At 42.7% G+C, this 20363-nt stretch overlaps 1 protein-coding gene across 1 annotated transcript in view; it reads right to left on the bottom strand.

Annotated features, from left to right (window-relative positions):
- Positions 1–19884, bottom strand: part of bmp5 (bone morphogenetic protein 5) — a 104728-nt gene extending 84844 nt beyond the window's left edge. The window contains exon 1 of the mRNA XM_028820270.2: positions 18820–19884. Coding sequence (XP_028676103.2) covers positions 18820–19399 — 580 coding nt within the window. The 5' untranslated portion in view covers positions 19400–19884. The remainder of the gene's footprint in view (positions 1–18819) is intronic.
- Between the last annotated feature and the right edge of the window lie 479 nt (positions 19885–20363).

The following is a 20363-nucleotide window of genomic DNA, read 5'->3' as shown; positions in this document are numbered from 1 at the left end:
TGGTAGAAACCTAAATCCAATCACCATTTGGTATGCCCACCAAGGGTTAACAGGTCCTTAAAAATGTATAGCCCAAGGACAGTTTCAAAATAGCACAGTTGCCCGAAAAAATAGCCCAACAGTTGATGTAGCCAAAGTGACACACCGTAAAGTGTGGAGTGGTGTCGACAGCAAGGGATTAGGTACATACCATTGAAGCCCAGGGGGACGGGTCCCCTCGTAGATATTTGAGAGTGATAGAATCGATATATACCATTACACAACTTCCAAAGGACAACTTCCTAAGGACAAAGTACATTGACAACTGTGAATAGCAGGGAAAGGGGGGTCAGATGAAAAAGATGGTAATAATGTGCAGGAGTGGGGTGAAAAAATAGCCCAAAATATCCTATTAAATTTCGAAAAAAGTAGCCCAAAAAACTACATTCCGTGAAAGCTTATTTTGTTTTCCCATGTGAAAGCTTTTTTTGTTCCCCCTTGGATGCCAATCAAAAATAGCCCAATTGGGCAGAAAAACCTTGGACCAATGGCAACACTGGTGCTCACCCTTTGCCTTTTTCCAGCTGCCTCAGTTCTCTCAGGTCTACTGTCTGTCTGTCATGCTGTCCATTTGTTCTCCACCTCTAGTTTCACTCGGCCGAGTTCTTCTGCACACTTTGGCCAATTGCTTCCATCTCTCTGCATCATTCCTTGACGGCCTCCATCCTCTTCAGGTCAGGGCTATGTGGAGGCCATCTCTCATCTGGCTGCAGAACTCTTTGTTCTTTCTGTTTTCACCAGTTCTTTATAACCTTGGCTGAACGTTTGAGGGTCATTGAAATGCAGACCAACCAGATGCATCTCTGATGGGATTGTGTGATGGATGAAAAACATGATAATAACAGGGAGGAGTGGGGTGAAAAAAGCACAAAATACCACGTTAAATTTGGAAAAGTAGCCCAAAACACTACATCCCGCAAAAGTTTATTTATTTCCTCCCACAGATACCAATCAAAAATAGCTCAATTGGGCAGGAGAGCCTTGGACCAGTAGCAACACTGGTGTCCACCCTTTGCCTTTTTCCAGCTGCCTCAGTTCTCTCAGGTCTACTGTCTGTCTGTCATGCTGTCCATTTGTTCTCCACCTCTAGTTTCACTCGGCCGAGTTCTTCTGCACACTTTGACCACTTGCTTCCATCTCTCCGCATCATTCCTTGATGGCCTCCATCCTCTTCAGGTCAGGGCTCTGTGGAGACCATCTCTCATCTGGCTGGAGAACCTCTTGTTCTTTCTGTTTTCGCAAGTTCTTTGTAACCTAGGCCGTACGTTTGGGGGTTGTTGAAATTGAGACCAACCCGATGCCTCTCTGATGGGATTGTGTGATGGATGACAACGTGCTTGTCCTTCTCAATTCATTCTAACCAGATGACCAACTCCACTTGCCTCTGCCATGCGTTTCAATGTTGACCCACCCGAACACTCATCTTTGTAGCTCTCGCTCTGCAGCCCCTTTGTGGACAATCTGCTTCCAGTTTGGGCCAGAAACCTGAAATGTGGACTCGTCAGTGAAGGACACTTACCGCGCCCCAGTCCTTGAGCTTCTGTGAGCCTCTTGGCTTTGATTCCACTTTGCTTTTGGGCAGCAACTCTTCCATTTCTGACCGCACTTCCATCAACTCTGAAGGGCTAAACTTGGGTTCCAGTGGTCTCTCCAGTAGTGGTGTTGGACTTCTGATTTTACCGGATGTGTCTCTCATCTGCCGCCCTGCATTTCCATGGCTTGCTATTCCAATTCTGGTCCTCCCTATTGGCCAGTTTCCCTTTGTGCTTCTTCACAAAATCTTGGGCAGCACATCTGGAAACTCCTGTCTGCTTGGAGATGCTGGATGACCACCTTGTGTCTTGTTGTTCTGCTTAAATTGACGATTTGAAAGTTTAAATGTCACATTTGCCACCCTTTTACTCTGGAGGTCCTCATTCCTTCTCCGCCCTTTCCTGTTTCACTTCATCAGTTCGGCACTCATAAATCAGAGTGCAGAAAACTGGTGCATAGGAGGAGAGCGACAAAGCTGCAGGTCTTCCATACTGCATGGACAGAGAGCATTAAAAGGTATAAAAAAAGCCCTCTTTATAGCCCACTCAGACTACTATTCTAGATTAATGGATAACAACAGAAATAATCCTCAAGAACTGTTTGGAATAACAGCTACTCGAACGATTGGGAATTCGGAACAGCCATGTAAAATCCCGGCAGACATTAGCAGTGCAGACTTTTTGAACTTTAATGAGAAATTTGACTGCATAAGAGCTCAGATCTCAGTGTCACCTCAGTGTCACCTCATAAACTTAATACAGGATTGGCGTACCCTGTCTCGACTTGCGTGACCATTTTAATACGGTCAGAGAACAGGAAGTCATAACTTTCATTTGGAAAATGGAACCTACGACTTGATCCCCTTGGGATTAATTAAGTATCTATCTATCTATCTATCTATCTATCTATCTATCTATCTATCTATCTATCTATCTATCTATCTATCTATCTATCTATCTATCTATCTATCTATCTACTTTATAATGCTTTTCATATCTATCTATCTTATCCTGCCTACTATAATAAAATTATCTATCTATCTATCTATCTATCTATCTATCTATCTATCTATCTATCTATCTATCTATCTATCTATCTATCTATCTATCTATCTATCTATCTATCTATCTATCTATCTATCTATCTATCTATCTATCATACAATGCCTTTCATGTCTATCTATCTATCTATCTATCTATCTATCTATCTATCTATCTATCTATCTATCTATCTATCTATCTATCTATCTATCTATCTATCTATCTATCATACAATGCCTTTCATGTCTATCTATCTATCTATCTATCTATCTATCTATCTATCTATCTATCTATCTATCTATCTATCTGCTCCATAGATCCAGTCCTGACAAAACTAGCGAGAAGCTCAATGGCTGTCCTGGCAGCACCCATTCTTAGCACTGTCAACGGTTCATCACAATTCTCTGACCCGTACTTAAAAACCCAGAGCTGGACATGTCACAGTTCCAGGTTGGCAGCACCAGCCAAGTCTCCCTTGAACCCTGATTGTAGATAGTCGTAAACCGAGATGAGCCAGTGCAATGAGAGAGAAGATACAAAACTGTGCAAAATGAAATTCTTATTCAAATAAGTAATAAGAGATAAATAAATTCCAGCACTGACGAGCATTTTAAAAGCCACCATAAATAATTAAAATCCACTCTGTAAACTGTGCAGGTCACCAATCAGTTCATGACGGCTCTCCACAGCTGGCAGAGATGCCAACAGCTGTGTTCAGTTTCTCCCGACCTGCGTCCTGCAAACCTCCACTAAGCGTTTGGCAAAACACATAGAGCCGGACCTCCATTATCCTTCATGCTCACTCAGTGCATTTTTGGATCCCTGGGAGGCTTTAGTTCCAGATCCCTGTTCCAACACAATTGCTTGGACCGCCATTGCTTTGCTCCCTCATGGCGGTCCGACCACACTGTCTCCTTACTTCCACCTTCACTCGTCCTCCCAATTTTGCCTCTCGTTTCCCTACCCAAAAGTGTTCCTCCCTCCACTTCCTACTCCGTCTCCTTTTAAAGCCACATTTGTGGGTGCAGATGCCACAATCGCAAACCCCAGGGTCCTACTGAGGCAACTGGCTGTGACGCACCTCCGCACATAATTACTTAGCCAATGCCTCACCTACACCCTGGAGCCACTCCGCCAGCTTACCGCTCACCCTCGCCACACCCTAGCATTGATTGTACTGTTTATTATAAAACTGGCACCGCTGTGGACCTCTCTTTATCTCAGGACCCGCATACACTTAATAATTATAGAACCATTTCAAATGAAACCTTTCTTTCTAAAATACAATGGAATCCCCTGTATCTTTCAGAAAGCGTGTGATGATGTGCCACATGAAATGGTGGGCATCAAACTAAAACCAGAGACAGTTCAGGGCATGGTATGTAGATGGGTGCAGAATTGGCACAGATACAGGAAGGGGAGGGTGATGGTGTGAGGAACCTCATCAGAAATGGCCAATGATAAAGGAGGTCCTTGGGACCCCCGGGGTCTCCAGCGCTCGTTTGTTACCCATCACACTTTGATCCACTGCAGGATTTAAACTGTCACTTCAGCTATTCAATGGTTAAAAACCTGCAGCCCCGTTGGGTCACCAGGGTTAAGTTTGGGAATCCCTGTATTAGTACATTAGAACAGGGGTTCCCAAATTCGGTCCTAGGGACCCCCGGGGTCTCCAGCGTTCGTTCGTTACCCGTCTCACTTTGATCCATTGCAGGATTTACGCTGGTGACACATTATTCAGTTATTGAATGTTCTTTGCAGACAAAGTCATCGCCAGAAGGACATCTCGGGTGTTGGCATACATACAGTTAGGTCCATAAATATTTGGACAGAGACCACTTTTGTCTAATTTTGGTTCTGTACATCACCACAATGAATTTTAAATGACACAACTCCGATGCAGTTGAAGTGCAGACTTTCAGCTTTAATTCAGTGGGGTGAACAAAACGATTGCATAAAAATGTGAGGTAACTAAAGCATTTTTTGAACACAATCCCTTCATTTCAGGGGCTCAAAAGTAATTGGACAATTGACTCAAAGGCTATTTCATGGGCAGGTGTGTGCAAGTCCGTCGTTATGTCATTATCAATGAAGCAGATAAAAGGCCTGGAGTTGACTTGAGGTGTGCTGCTTGCATGTGGAAGATTTTGCTGTGAACAGACAACATGCGGTCAAAGGAGCTCTCCATGCAGGTGAAAGAAGCCATCCTTAAGCTGCGAAAACAGAAAAAACCCATCCGAGAAATTGCTTCAATATTACGAGTGGAAAGATCTACAGTTTGGTACATCCTGAGAAAGAAAGCAAGCACTGGTGAACTCAGCAACGCAAAAAGACCTGGACGTCCACGGAAGACAACAGTGGTGGATGATCGCAGAATCATTTCCATGGTGAAGAGAAACCCCTTCACAACAGCCAAGCAAGTGAACAACACTCTCCAGGGGGTAGGCGGGCGTATCGATATCCAAGTCTACCATAAAGAGAAGACTGCATGAAAGTAAATACAGAGGGTGCACTGCAAGGTGCAGGCCACTCATAAGCCTCAAGAATTGAAAGGCTAGACTGGACTTTGCTAAAGAACATCTAAAAAAGCCAGCACAGTTCTGGAAAAACATTCTTTGGGCAGATGAAACCAAGATCAACCTCTACCAGAATGATGGCAAGAAAAATGTATGGAGAAGGTGTGGAACAGCTCATTATCCAAAGCATAGCACATCATCTGTAAAACACGGTGGAGGGAGGCAGTGTGATGGCTTGGGCGTGCATGGCTGCCAGTGGCACTGGGACACTCGTGTTTAGTGATGATGTGACACAGGACAGAAGCAGCCGAATGAATTCTGAGGTGTTCAGAGACATACTGTCTGCTAAATACAGCAGTCACATTGATTCATGATACAGATGGACAATGACCCAAAACATACAGCCAAAGCAACCCAGGAGTTTATTAAAGCAAAGAAGTGGAAAATTCTTCAATGGCCAAGTCAGTCACCTGATCTTAACCCAAATGAGCAGGCATTTCACTTGTTGAAGACTAAACTTCAGACAGAAAGGCCCACAAACAAACAGCAACTGAAAGCCGCTGCAGTAAAGGCCTGGCAGAGCATTCAAAAGGAGGAAACCCAGCATCTGGTGATGTCCAGGAGTTCAAGACTTCAGGCTGTCATTGCCAGCAAAGGGTTTTCAAACCTGAAGAAGGGGCCTGAGTTGCCTCGAAAGCTTGCATATTGTAATCTTTCTAGTTAGCCAATAAAAGGTGTCATTTTGCTTGGCTTTTCTCTACATTCATAATGGCTAACACGGTACAACACCCTAGTACTACAACCAAGTATTAGAAATAAACATTTGATTTCCAGTTATTTAATTTGTCCAATTACTTTTGAGCCCCTGAAATGAAGGGATTGTGTTCAAAAAATGCTTCAGTTGCCTCACATTTTTATGCAATCGTTTTGTTCACCCCACTGAATTAAAGCTGAAAGTCTGCACTTCAACTGCATCGGAGTTGTTTCTTTTAAAATTCATTGTGGTGATGTACAGAACCAAAATTAGAAAACAGTTGTCTCTGTCCAAATATTTACAGACCTAACTGTACATAAGCGCCAAATGGAACTGGTGAACTGGGCATCCACTCATAAAACCAGCTGGGGCACATTGGAGGGACACCGAAGGCCCCTAAAACGAGCAGGGAAGACACGGTTTTAACCAAACGTTTTCTAATTTCTATAGTGTTGCCCAAACACAGAATCCTGGACAGAAGAACCCACTTAATGAGCCCAATTGAAAAGGTTGGAAATGCGCCATATGAAACTGGCGACTGGGCATCCACTCATAAAACCGGCTGGGGGCACACTGGACTTGGAATGACTCGAGCTAAGGAAAAATGGCGGATGCCATTCAAGTAAAAGGACGTTGGGCACAAATAACTTGAGACTGGTATGCAAAATAGAGCAGCGCGAGTAATTTAAGATTTAAGCGCAACACGCAAGGTAAACGCTTAGCTCGCTCAGAGCGCATTCACTTAACCACGAGCTGAACTCACATGTGGAAAAATAGTAACAGGAAAACAACCAAAAAAGGAGGAAAAATAACAGGAAAACAACAATAAGGAGTTAAGCGTTTAAAGCTATACCCAAAAAAATGCAAAAATCGCACTGCTGTGCTTTTCTGAATGCAGAATAAGAGAAAAGACAAGAAGACCCGCTAACTAAATGAGATCAATTACACACATCAACAGATCGTTTTCATCAGCCATAATTTTAGGTGCGTTCTCCAGTGCTGATTGCGTTTAGTTTTACTCAAGCGCGTCTAGTTTTTCTTTTTTCTGAAGAAGCTAATTATACATTGCATGCTATTTGTTATAATTAAGCCTAAGCGTATTGCAAGGTTTAACGACAGCTGTCTGTATTTTTTACAGACGGCATTAACTGCGAGTGATTTCGGTTGTTATCATGCCTAGAAATTATCTTAATCATGCAGACGGTTTCTGTTCTGCGTGTGGTTCGTTCACGACAAAAGCACGACGTCGCCCAATTAAGAAAGAAACACAAATTGTACTCCGGCCGTCCACTTGGTGACATGCAGGATAAATGTTAGGGATATTCGTAGGGTCACAGATCAAGTCCGTTTTGCAGGATGATGGTTTTAAACAAGCCGGCTCTTTGAAGTGGCCCTGTGAAGACTTTCTGGGGAGCCATAAGTCTCCTGCATACCAGATTCCTACCAGAAACTGGGCTGTCGTGTATCATTGAAAACACACTCCTTACACTCACCTGAAAGAGTGCTTTCCACAAACTCTTGTTAGGGTGAGTGACGAGCAAGGAGAACGTTTTCACCAGGACATTCAGTTAATGGTGCGTCCCTGGAATGAGCAAGTATGATGGCCGACTAGGATGCTGCACTGCCACAATCCACACACACAGCTGGCACAAGACAATCCGACTCGAAGCGTTTTTGTAAAAAAATGTGGTCTCCTCTGGACTTTCTCGTATACTCAGATAATGGAGATGGATATTTGAGGAGTAAAGCGCAAGACAATCTTCTTCTTCTTCTTTCGGCAGGTCCTGTTTGGGGTTGCCACAGCGAATCATCCAAAATTGTTGTCTGCATATTGATTTGGCAAAATTTTACACCGGAAAATGATTCTGTTTTTATATTATGTACATCAAAGAACCACAGGCAACAAATCAAATCACACTAATAATATATTAAATAATTATTTTAAAAGTAAAGTTGAATTAATCGGATTCTGCAGCGGTATGATTAGAATCCACCACTTCCGGTTAACGGAAATAGCCCAAAAGTTAATAGAAATCTACGTTGTGCACGTCATACTTCCATCCGTCCATCCATTTTCCAACCCGCTGAATCCGAACACAGGGTCACGGGGGTCTGCTGGAGCCAATCCCAGCCAACACAGGGCACAAGGCACGAACCAATCCCAGGCAGGGTGCCAACCCACCGCAGGCATCAGTACTAGTGCTTTGAAACTTCGGGGCCATTACCGTATTAAGCAAAAAATCTGTTGTCAGATTGCACGTGTTACCTACAAGGCCCAATCAAATTCAGACCGAAGGGGCGGGAACCGTCCAATATAGCGGCACTCGCGTATCATTGGCTGAACCCTGTGGGTGTGCGCGCGCGCGCGCGTGTATATTGCCTGGCCTTGTCCGTTCTTTTTACTAAGATTACAGAAGTTGCGACGGCACTAAATTTTAAAATTTAAAGGCAGCGCAGTTTAGTTCTAAAATATGAATATATTGCAGCGACCTCAACAAGAAACACAGAAGGACAAAGTGGGGATTGCAGACCAGTTTACGGGAACAGTCAAAATAAATAAATAAATACACGATTGTCAAAGCAAAAACGAACGACTTTGAACTTGAACTATTTACAGTTGTCTATGAATCTCTCATTATTCTGGCCCTGAGTGACTCCATTTCTAACCCCCCCAAAAAAACCCGCTGATCCCACATGCACCATTACATTCACATCCCTCACAGCCCACCCACCCGAACCATCCCTTACCTCCGTCCTCCGACCCTCCATTCAGAAGGTGCCACCCTCTTCCCTCCCTTTTTCCGTCAATCATACCCCCATGTCGATCCTCTGCGCCCACACTCGATCGACCCAGCAGTCACTACCATACCCCGTGCTCCAACCTGTGTGTGGTTACATTCAACAACAAAATAAAGGGCAGGAGGGGGCAATTACGCGCCGTGCATACCAGTGGTAAAGTGGGAGAGTCGCAGTATTTACGATACGATAATATGCAGTTGTTTGTGATCTCCAGAAAAACGCTGCATTTATAAATAGATAGGCGTACAAAGGGATCCCCCCCCCCCCCTCCCCCGCCCACCTTGTGCCGCACGCCTTCTTTAATTCCGCCGATGCCTCCTCGTTACCTGCAGTCACAAAGGGGGAAAAAAGCAGCTGGAGGGGAAGTAAAGCACTAAGCGAATTTAAGAGTTCAGTGACTTCAAACTCTTGTCTTTTCTACCGGGGGGCATAAGAGAAAACGAGAAAGAGAAGCAGGTGGGGAGGAAATGAATGAAAGAGAGAGAATGCCTCCCAAAATAATTAGAAAGGTGGAGGTTTCTGTGGGGTCGCAGGGGAGTGGAATCAGTTCGCATGACATTACAGGCGGTGCAAAGGGGGAACTGAAATCAGACAAAACTCGAAACGAATCGATTCGCCGCGGTACGCAGCAGGAAAGCGCTCAGGTCTCATTGGCGGAGCTATCAGCGCGTGTTTACGTCCCCAATATGCTCAGACTTTATTATTTTATTAAGATAAGATAAAGCACACACGAGACTTGCAATTACTGTGCTTGCTGTCCTTCGAAATTTAAAACCGCGTTATCTGATTTAGTTTGAAAAATGAAAATCTAACATGCTGGAAATTAAACGGTGCGCGGTAGGGCAGGGGCGAGCGCCGCTTCACAGATTCACCCTTTTGGGTTGGCATCCCGTGTCAAGCTGATGTCCGTGTGCGAGTTTTAAAAACAATGACATTTGACTGGGTGGTGTGGTTCCATTGCTTGAACAAGACCCATTTTGTACTTTTGCACACGAACTCGGTTCTTTGGGCTTTGGGAAGGGTCCTTACATGAGGACAAAAAAATAAACCGCCATGGGTGACCTAAGCAGGACACGAACAGATCCGGAAAACCTCAACTGAGCCTGCAGGATTTTATATGCATTGAGACCCCTTCTAAAATCAACAAACCAATTCACAAGTCAGTTATCTCTTCGTGATCATTTATGGAACTTGTTACGGATCGAAATGCAGACTTGTTCTCGAACCTTCATGGGCGTGGATGGGTCTTGTGGGGACAAAAAATTGCGCCCCCTATGCCATCGCTCTGAAGAGCCACTTTTGGCACTTTTCTATTTATGAGGGTTTGTGGGTTTCTCTCTGGGTATCCTCTACTCTTCTTCTCAAATCACCAAAGACGTGCAGGTAAGCTGGGGATAATGACCAAAATGTGGAGGCGTGGGTACTCTGATGGACTGGCACTCTCCAGGGCTGTGCCCTGAGATGTTGCGGGTACGATCCAGTCCCCTGGCCCTACATCGGACAATGTCATTTTTCAGAGTGGAATAATAATAATAATAATAAGGGGGGACAAGGGGAGAGAGTAAGAGTGGAAGCTATCTCTAATATGTCCTTCTAATTGAGCCAACGTAACAATAAGCTTCATGGCAATAACTGCTGGAAAAATTGGAAATTAGGGTCAATATTTACTATTTGAATTTGGAAAAAAATTAAACCTTTTTTTTTTTTACAACCTGGCACGATCTAATTAATAACAGTTTGGAATAAGCATTTAAATTGAGGAAGAAGATTTTCTTCACCCCTGTACTGGGCTGGCGCGGTTCTATTCAATAAGGGCGCGCACAAAAAGGCGACCTTCAAAAGGGCGACCTCAATTAGGCTCGGAGAATAAACGCGCACATAAATAAAAGCGATCTTCAAAAGGGCGACCTCAATTGAGCGCTGAAAAAAGGCGCGCGCAAATAAAGGCGGGCTTCAAAAGGACGACCTCCATTGAGCGCCGAATAAATGCGCGCGCAAATAAAGGAGCCCTTCAAAAGGATGACCTTCGGAGCGAATTAAATTAATTGTCCTTGATTATGCTAATAGACCGCATCTCGAATATCTACGTAGCATTGCACATAATCTACAGCTTCAAGTGTAACTTGCTTTCACCTTTTTATACATTCAGTCATTGCCTTAATCTAATTTTCTGTAATTTTGAAAACAACGAAATACAGAGAGCTTTGGAAATAGTTCGTTAGAAGTAGTTCGTTAGAAGTTCATGCATTAATTAATTGGATGTTTTAATATTCTTGCTTTCACTTCTTTATACGTTCAATCATTGCCTCTATCTAATACATTTTCTGTAATTTTGTTGCGTTTGCCTTTATTCGCTGCGCCCAATTGACGTCACCCTTTTGAAGCACTCCTTTATGCGCGCAGTTATTCGGCGCTCAATTGAGGTCGCCCTTTTGAAGATCGCTTTTATTTATGTGCGCTTTTATTCGCCGCGCCCAATTGAGGTCGCCCTTTTGAAGGTCGCCTTTATGTGCGCGCCCTTATTGACGGATACCGGCTGGCGCCCTGCCCCGGGGTTTGTTTCCTGCCTTGCGCCCTGTGTTGGCTGAGATTGGTTCCAGCAGACCCACGTGACCCTGTAGTTAGGATATAGCGGGTTGGAAAATGGATGGATGGATGGATTTACTATTTGAAATTGGAAAAAAATCAAACCTTTTTTTTTTTACAACCTGGCAGGATCTAATTAATAACAGTTTGGAATAAGCATTTAAATTGAGGAAGAAGATTTTCTTCACCCCTGTGGCGCCCTGCCTGGGGTTTGTTTCCTGCCTTGCGCCCTGTGTTGGCTGGGATTGGCTCCAGCAGACCCACGTGACCCTGTAGTTAGGATATAGCAGGTTGGAAAATGGATGGATGGATTTTCTTCACGTTTTTTATTCTATTTATTATTTACTTATTTTTCCTACTATTAAAGTTTTACTCTGATGCGCTCCCTTTCTCATGGGTGGGGGTTGATTTGATTTGAACCTAAACTTTGACTTGCTTGTATGGAATGTTTTTTTTATTTTAATAAATTCAATAAAATGTAAAAAAAATTAATAATAATAATAAAACACTTGAAAATATTTAGCTTTTCTTTTAAAGTCTTCAGTGGTACTGTGTCTAGGGCCAGTGCCACCATCAAGGCGAATTAGGCGCAGATCATAAACCAGTCAAACAGGTTAGCTACCAAAAAGTTGGTTGGCACACTAATGAACTTCGGGTACAAAATAACCCGGCATGGGCACTGACGGTGGTTCACTGTGGCTTGTGCTGTGACCTCACAATGTGACACTTGAGTTTGATTCCCACTTGCAGTCTTTGATCACACCTTTAAAACTCCGATGACGTCACACTCACACACAGACTAGCTCTGGTTATCTCTCTGGAATAATGTACCATCGATAGAAACGTATACAAACACAGGTAAACTTAAACATAAAGGTGCCAAAGGGGTTCTTTAGAGCAATGCCAGATTTAAATGGTTCTTTGTCAACTACTGGTAAGAGCCAAACAACCCAGTAAAGTGTAATGGAAAGCTGCAGCTCCATATTTTTTATTTTGTCAGTGACTTGTGTTAAATGTGCTCTGCTGTTTCTTGGGGATTGTTGTTAACAGTGCAGCGCGTTTCTTTAAAGAGATGGATGGTGGTATACTTAATAAAAAAAAGGTCTGAAACAATTTGAAATGTCGATTTTTAATGTAATTTAATTTAAACAAAATATCGGGTCTCCAAGCCAGTTCATCTTTGCTTTGCGTGCGTTGCTCCAGGGGTCCTGACTTTACGGACTGAGGGAAAGTACTGAGAAAAGCGCTATATAAATGTAATTAATTATTATTAATTATTATTATTAATGTGAATTCCAGATTGCATTAGTTAGTTTTTAACAACTACAGAATTTATTTATTTACTTATTTTTATGTATTTATTTATTCATGTTTATTCCCGCGACCCCGACTCTCTTGATTCACTGACACAATGTCTTACTTGTGTTTCTGAATGGATGAGTAGTAATTTTCTCAAACTGGAGATAACAGAAATCTTAGTGATCTGCAAAAATGGATATAATGAGGGTATTAAAAATAAATTTGATCCATTAGGGTTAAACGTCAAGACAGAGGTAAAATATTTAGGGGTAACTATTGACTCTGAGGGTGGCACGGTGGCGCAGTGGGTAGCGCTGCTGCCTCGCAGTAAGGAGACCTGAGTTTGCATGTTCTCCCCGAGTCCACAGACATGCAGGTTAGGCGGATTGGCGATTCTAAATTGTCCCGTGGGTGTGTGTGCCCTGCGGTGGGTTGGCGCCCTGCCCGGGGCCCTGTGTTGGCTGGGATTGGCTCCAGCAGACCCCTGTGTCCCCCGTAGTCAGGAAATAGCGGGTTGGATAATGGATGGATGTTTATTTCCCTTCGTATTACCTTTTAGAAACAACAACAGTAATAAAAAGAGGGGCATCCTGCAGAAGTCTTTGAATTGTAATGCAATGACTGACGGCTCAGCTGTCACCATTGATTTGGGGGGCACAACAAGCTGCATGTTGTAATGGTGGTGGAGGAGGGGGGTGTTGCCAAATGGGTATTTTGTTGCCCCGTAGCGATGTGCCTCAGTCACCATGTACTTGCACCAGCGACCCTCAGTTGAATAAGCGGGGTAAGAAACGGGTTAGGTGTACATGCGTTATATAAAATTCAGAAGCAACCCGAATATCCATTCAGCCTAAAAATCCTAACAGTTAACAAGACTTCTGCCCTGAGAAGAATTCAGTCCGGCGACGACCATCGGCCTCTCCCTGCGGCTCAAGTGTCACCGCGGCCACTTTATAGGGACACAGTGGCGTAAGACGTACTGGAAGGAGTGACACATGGAATGAGTTTTAATTTTCATTAGACACTGGAAATTTGTGGCCTGAAATCCGCCATTTTTAAGTAGCTACAGGAATAGTTACAGGAAGGAAACAATTAAATTAAGAGGAAACGGCAGTAGCCTATACATGACTAATAGCTTAAACAGAGACGGGATATACTGAAGCAAAGTCCAAAAAGTGAAAAGTCATAACAGGCTAACGATGTTCAAGGAGACCCGACCGGGCATTTCGTTAGAATAACAGCTATAGGGTGAGGAAGACCCGTTTTACTCGTGTGTGAGGCACAAAAACACACGTTTAGTAACAATAAGTAAGTAAGCAACACATCTGAGGGCTTATTCTGCAAGAGAAAAAGTCTCCAGCAATGCGAAAATGGCAGCACCGAGTTATAAAACGAGTCGCTTTCCTGGTATTTTGGAGATACAGCGGGTTCCAATGGCGGCTGTGTGACATGTCGTTAAACGATCCAGACCGACTCCGCGGCACCTGCCGTACAGACCCCTTCAGACCCTCGTAAACGACAGAGTGAAGCTGGGGGCCAGTCAGACTGCGAGTGAAAAAGGCCCTGCTCCGTCTTTGGGGGGGCTTTTAAAGTCCCCAGCGTCACTCGTCAGGCCGGGCGTACATAAGAGGAGGAGGACGACGACATGCTTAAGGGACAGTTGGTAGCAAGAAGTCCCTGACTTGGAGGTGCGCAGCGTGTTTGGCTGCTTTTATGGGCGGCTGCCTAATTATATTCCAGGAACCCCGCATATGAAAGGCACTATATGATAGATAGATAGATAGATAGATAGATAGATAGATAGATAGATAGATAGATAGATAGATAGATAGATAGATAGATAGATAGATAGATAGAGTGAAAGGCACTGTATGATAGATAGATAGATAGATAGATAGATAGATAGATAGATAGATAGATAGATAGATAGATAGATAGATAGATAGATAGATAGATAGATAGATAGAGTGAAAGGCACTGTATGATAGATAGATAGATAGATAGATAGATAGATAGATAGATAGATAGATAGATAGATAGATAGATAGATAGATAGATAGAGTGAAAGGCACTGTATGATAGATAGATAGATAGATAGATAGATAGATAGATAGATAGATAGATAGATAGATAGATAGATAGATAGATAGATAGATAGAGTGAAAGGCACTCTATGATAGATAGATAGATAGATAGATAGATAGATAGATAGATAGATAGATAGATAGATAGATAGATAGATAGATAGATAGAGTGAAAGGCACTGTATGATAGATAGATAGATAGATAGATAGATAGATAGATAGATAGATAGATAGATAGATAGATAGATAGAGTGAAAGGCACTGTATGATAGATAGATAGATAGATAGATAGATAGATAGATAGATAGATAGATAGATAGATAGATAGATAGAGTGAAAGGCACTGTATGATAGATAGATAGATAGAGTGAAAGGCACTGTATGATAGATAGATAGATAGAGTGAAAGGCACTGTATGATAGATAGATAGATAGAGTGAAAGGCACTGATAGATAGATAGATAGATAGATAGAGTGAAAGGCACTGTATGATAGATAGATAGATAGATAGATAGATAGATAGATAGATAGATAGATAGATAGATAGATAGATAGATAGATAGATGAAAGGCACTATATGATAGATAGATAGATAGATAGATAGATAGATAGATAGATAGATAGATAGATAGATAGATAGATAGATAGATAGATAGATAGATAGATAGATAGATGAAAGGCACTATATGATAGATAGATAGATAGATAGATAGATAGATAGATAGATAGATAGATAGTGAAAGGCACTATATGATAGATAGATAGATAGATAGATAGATAGATAGATAGATAGATAGATAGATAGATAGATAGATAGATAGATATGAAAGGAATGATTAATAAACTGACAGAAAAACATAAAATGCACGTTAACGTTGTACTTCCATCAGAGAGACCAGATAAACTGGGTGTGGGAGGCGTATGTGTGTATGTGTGTGTGTGTGCGCGCGCGTGTGTGTGTGTGTGGGGGGGGGGGGGGAATGCGCGCGCGCGCGCGTGTGTGTGTGTGTGTGTGTGTGTGTGTGTGTGTGTGTGTGTTCACTCTGCGATGCTGCTACGCATTTCCAGGTGCTGTTCCCGCCTTATCCCGATGATTGCTGGCGACTCAGCTCCGGATTGAATAACGGAGGGATGGTTAAAGGGTCACAGTGTCACCTGTCTATCTAATATTTTCGTGTAGTGATCCCTCTAATTTGTGTTTGATGGCGACTCTAAATATCCCCGCTATGTGTCAGTTTTGGGGCTGACGCGCCGTCCGGCATTGATTTCTAGCTAGTGTTTGATTCCGTCCGTGTGGTCTCGGACCTCTTCATACTCTAAAACGCATTAAATATCATGCATTTCAATATTGTATAAATCCACCGTTTTGCAGAAGACTGGGGAGCGGGAGCCCACCGTAACAGCATAAAGGCACCAAAGCAGGATTCATTCCTGAATGGATCCGTCACAATAGATACACGCGTACCCGACAAAACGGCATGCATTTACGTACAGCTTCTCTTCAGAGAAAAAGAAAACAATTGCGTTCGCCATTACAGGACACTCGAATTGATCAACGCTAAAAAATGATGCTCTTTGTTAAAAAGTCCCCAACTTTCTTCTTCTGTATGTTTTTAATAGGAAAATAAAACACACACACAGACACACATAAGGCTAGCTGCTGGTACTGCGGTGGCCAGTCTCCCCGTCCAGAGTTCGTTCCTGCCTTGCGCCTCATGCTTTATAATAATAATAATACATTTTATTTATATAGCGCCTTTCCCATGCTCAAGGCACTTACAGAATAAATAAAGAACGGCAGAATATACAGTATATAGCATTGTACAAACCAGATAAATAAATAAAGAAGATTAAGACAGTAAATTCTGAAAAAGAAACAGACAATATAATTGATGGTCTAGCACACACATACACGTTACATTAGCATCTTGACAGAGAAGTCAAGGATTTCCAGGATTGGCCCCAGCTTCCCCGTCCGTGTCTGGATAAGCGGGTTTAGAAAATGGATGGACGTTAAACAATCAAAGTGTCACCTGTCCATCTATTAATTTTTCATTGAACCCTTTGGTAGCGACTCTAAATATTCGCGGTATGAATGAGTATGCCCGTTTTGGGATGACACGCCACACTGAAACGATTTTCTGTGTGATTCAGTCCGTGTGGTCTCCGGCCTCTTTAAACCCTAAAACGCATTACATGCCAGATACAATATTTGATAAATACATCCAACTTCTTTATCTCTTTCTTTTTTTTTTCAGAGGGAGGCAAAGGGGAGCCGGAACCCACCGTAACAGCATCAACGCGCAAAAAATATGCTAGATGGGGCGATGCTCCTAAATTCACCGTAATCGATTAATTGTAAATCCATTACAATCGATACACACGTAGCCGTCAAAACGGCCTTTACTTACAGCTTGTGTTCAGATAAAAATACAACACTTGTGCTCGTTTATTACAAGATACGCGTGGACATATCAACGCTAATAAATGACGATCTTTGCTAAGCAAAGTCCCTCATCCGTTCTTCTTGTGTATGCTTTCTATAACGATACATAAACAAGCAAACAGGGGGTTTGATTTGTCTTCAATTTTGTTGGGTTATAAATTGATCTATTTGTATGGAATGATTACAATGAAATAAAATAAATAAAAAAAAACAAGCAAACAAACAATCAAAACAAACAGACAGACAAATAAATAAATAAATAACAACAAGTCTAATGAGTACTGGGATTCGTTCGTGCTTTGCGCCTCATGCTTTCCAGGTTTGGCTCCAGCTGTCCCAGTTCCGGAAAAGCGGGTTTTGAAAATGGATGGATGTTAAATAATCAAAGTCTCAGCTGTCCATCTATTATTTTTATTTACTGAACCCTTTGGTGGCGACTCTAAATAATCCCGGTATGAGCGAGTGTGTCCGTTTCGGGCTAACGCGCCGTCCAGAATCGATTTCTAGCTTTTGTCTGATTTCCGTCCGTGTTGTCTTCGGCTTCTTTAAACCCTGAGACTCATTAAACGTCAGATATAATATTTGATAAAAACATCCAGCCAGTATTCGATACACACGTATCCGTCAAAACGGTATGCATTTATTTATAGCTTGTGTTCAGATTAAAAGAAAACCCTTGTGCTTGTTAAGATACGCGTAAATATACCATAGGTAATAAATAACGCTCTTTGCTAAGCAAAGTCCCTCATTCATTCTTCTTATGCTTTATATAGGGAAAAAGAAAGAAAGAAAGAAAGAAAGAAAGAAAGAAAGAAAGAAAGAAAGAAAGAAAGAAAGAAAGAAAGAAATACAATGCTGGCTGGTACAGCGGTAACCACTCGCCCCGTCCAGGGTTTGTTCCTGCCTTGCGCTTCATGCTTTCCAGGGTTGGCTCCAGCTGTCCCAGTTCGGGATCAGCGGGTTTAGAGAATGAAACAATATTTATTAATCAAGGTGTCACCTGTCCGTCTATTATTTTTATTTATTGAAGCGTCTGGCGGCGACTCTAAATATTGCCGGTATGAGCGAGTGTGTCTATTTTTGGGATGACTCGCCGTCCAGAATTGATTTTTTTAGGTTACGCCTGATTTCCGCCCGGTTGGTCTCCGGGTTCTTCAAATTCTAAAACACATCAAATGTCAGAAGCGATATTTGATAAATCCACCCAGGCTGTGGGTGACTATTTTAGGCTGACACTCTGTACGTCCCAAATTTGTTTCTATAACTCCGTCCGCGTGGTGTCCCGCTAATTCAAACCTTGAAACGCATTAAATGTCAGATATGATATTTAATAAATACATCAAATCGGTTTCTAAACTTGCTTGTGTTTTTGTTTTACTTTCCAGAAGGTGGGGGAGCCCGAGCCCATCCTGGCAGCTTTAAGGAGCAATTCAGGATTCACCCCTGGATGGATCCATCACCGTAAATTCACGGTAACCGTCCATCCATCCATCCATTTTCCAACCCGCTGAATCCGAACACAGGGTCACGGGGTTCACGGTAACCGATTGATTGTAAATCCATCGCAATTTATATACACGTATTCGTCATCACGGTATACTTTTACTTATTGCTTGTCTTCAGAAAAGACGCGATCGCATTTATTTCTTAAAGTTATACTTTGCATTGGAAAATATGGCTGAATTTCATAGCTGAAGCGTTAAAAGTCGTCAGAGGTTACATACCCAAGTTGACGAAGCTCATCACCATGTCGGCGTCATTGAGAAAGTTGGTGTCATGCGAACTCGCCAACGGAGGTGTCTGGGTGACCAGCGGAGATGCCCTGTAGGGCTGGGCACCACGGGAGTAGCCATTGGGCACCGCGTGATATCCTTTCCTCGAGCCACCTTTGCCGTAAGATCCTTTGCCGGTGCTGGGCGCAATGCCATCATCTTCTTCAATCGACATGGCATTGTAGAGGTCCAACATAAAAAGGGGCGCAGAGGATGCCTGCTTGCCAGGTGAAAAGGGACGGGGTCGATGAGGTAAACCCAGGATGGACAGGATCTCCCTTTGAATCTCCCTTCTTTCGTGGTTGCGCAGCCTCCTGTAAATGAAACTCGAGTGGACGTGATTGTCCCCTAATCCGCAGTGGACGCAATCCAGAAGTCCCCAGCTATTCCACACGAGGCCGAAAATCGCGTGAAACAAAAACAACAATGGTTTCATTTTATTGCTCGTCACGCTTTCCTTCCCTTTCGCTCGAAAAAAAAAGAAGAAGAAGAAGCAAACTTTCAGCTTTTCATTTTGCCAAAAATAAATCATAAGCAAAAAAACGGCACCCACATTTGTGTAAAGTGCAACATGATTACAATGGAACAGCTGTTTGATTCTTCCATGTCAAAATCATTTTTGTACACTTTATTCCCAATTCCTGTTCTGGATTTTTCGCATTCTTCCGATCTCCCGATCTTGAGCGGCAGGTAGAGCTCCCAGGTGCGCTTCTGCGGAAACACTCGGTAAACACACTCAGTGCGCAGGTCCCGCTTGGAAGTGGATTGAGTTTGACGATCCGACTGCGTTAAAGACACACTTCAGGATATCGTTTCAGTTTCCCCTTTGAAATCCGAAAGTTCTGCCACACGGGATATTTGAAACCGCGAAGTGGAAAAAAAAAACACTTAAAGAAAACACCACGCGACGTTTCCGTACGCCCCAGTGAACACATAAGCATTCATATCTTCATTAAAGACAGCATACAGAATATACATATTCGGAAGGAATGAGCGGGACCCTCGTGCTTTACAGATATATATACATATGCCACAGTTGAACAGTAGCGCTCCAGCCATCTCAAGATGGGAGAAAAATACGCGGGCGCCCTCTACCGGCGCTCTGGGGAAATGCGCCACTGTTGACTCCAATCATGAAACGACCGACTGTGAACCGGGCACTCAAGTATTTAATGACACGTGACGTGAGTGAAGCGAAAGAGAGAATTTTTTTTCCCGGAAACAGAAAAGATGCAAAGTACAATACATTATGTTTTATCATGTTTTTATTTTTTATTTACTTAAAACACCAATTTCCATATTTAAAGTTCAAGGATTGATTTAAATGCTAGGTTTTGTAAACTGCTCAAAAAAATGAAAGGACCCCCTTGTAATGAGAGTATAGCATCAAGTCAATGAAACTTGTGGGCTATTGATCTGGTCAGTTAAGTAGCAGAGGGGCTTGTTCATCAGTTTCAGCTGCTTTGGTGCATTAGAGGGGCAACAATGAAACGACC

Source organism: Erpetoichthys calabaricus, chromosome 15 (genome assembly GCF_900747795.2).
Source record: "Erpetoichthys calabaricus chromosome 15, fErpCal1.3, whole genome shotgun sequence".
Classification (NCBI taxonomy): Eukaryota; Metazoa; Chordata; class Cladistia; order Polypteriformes; family Polypteridae; genus Erpetoichthys; species Erpetoichthys calabaricus.
Note: the sequence above shows the minus strand (reverse complement) of the source record. Positions and strands in the feature narration are given on the sequence as shown.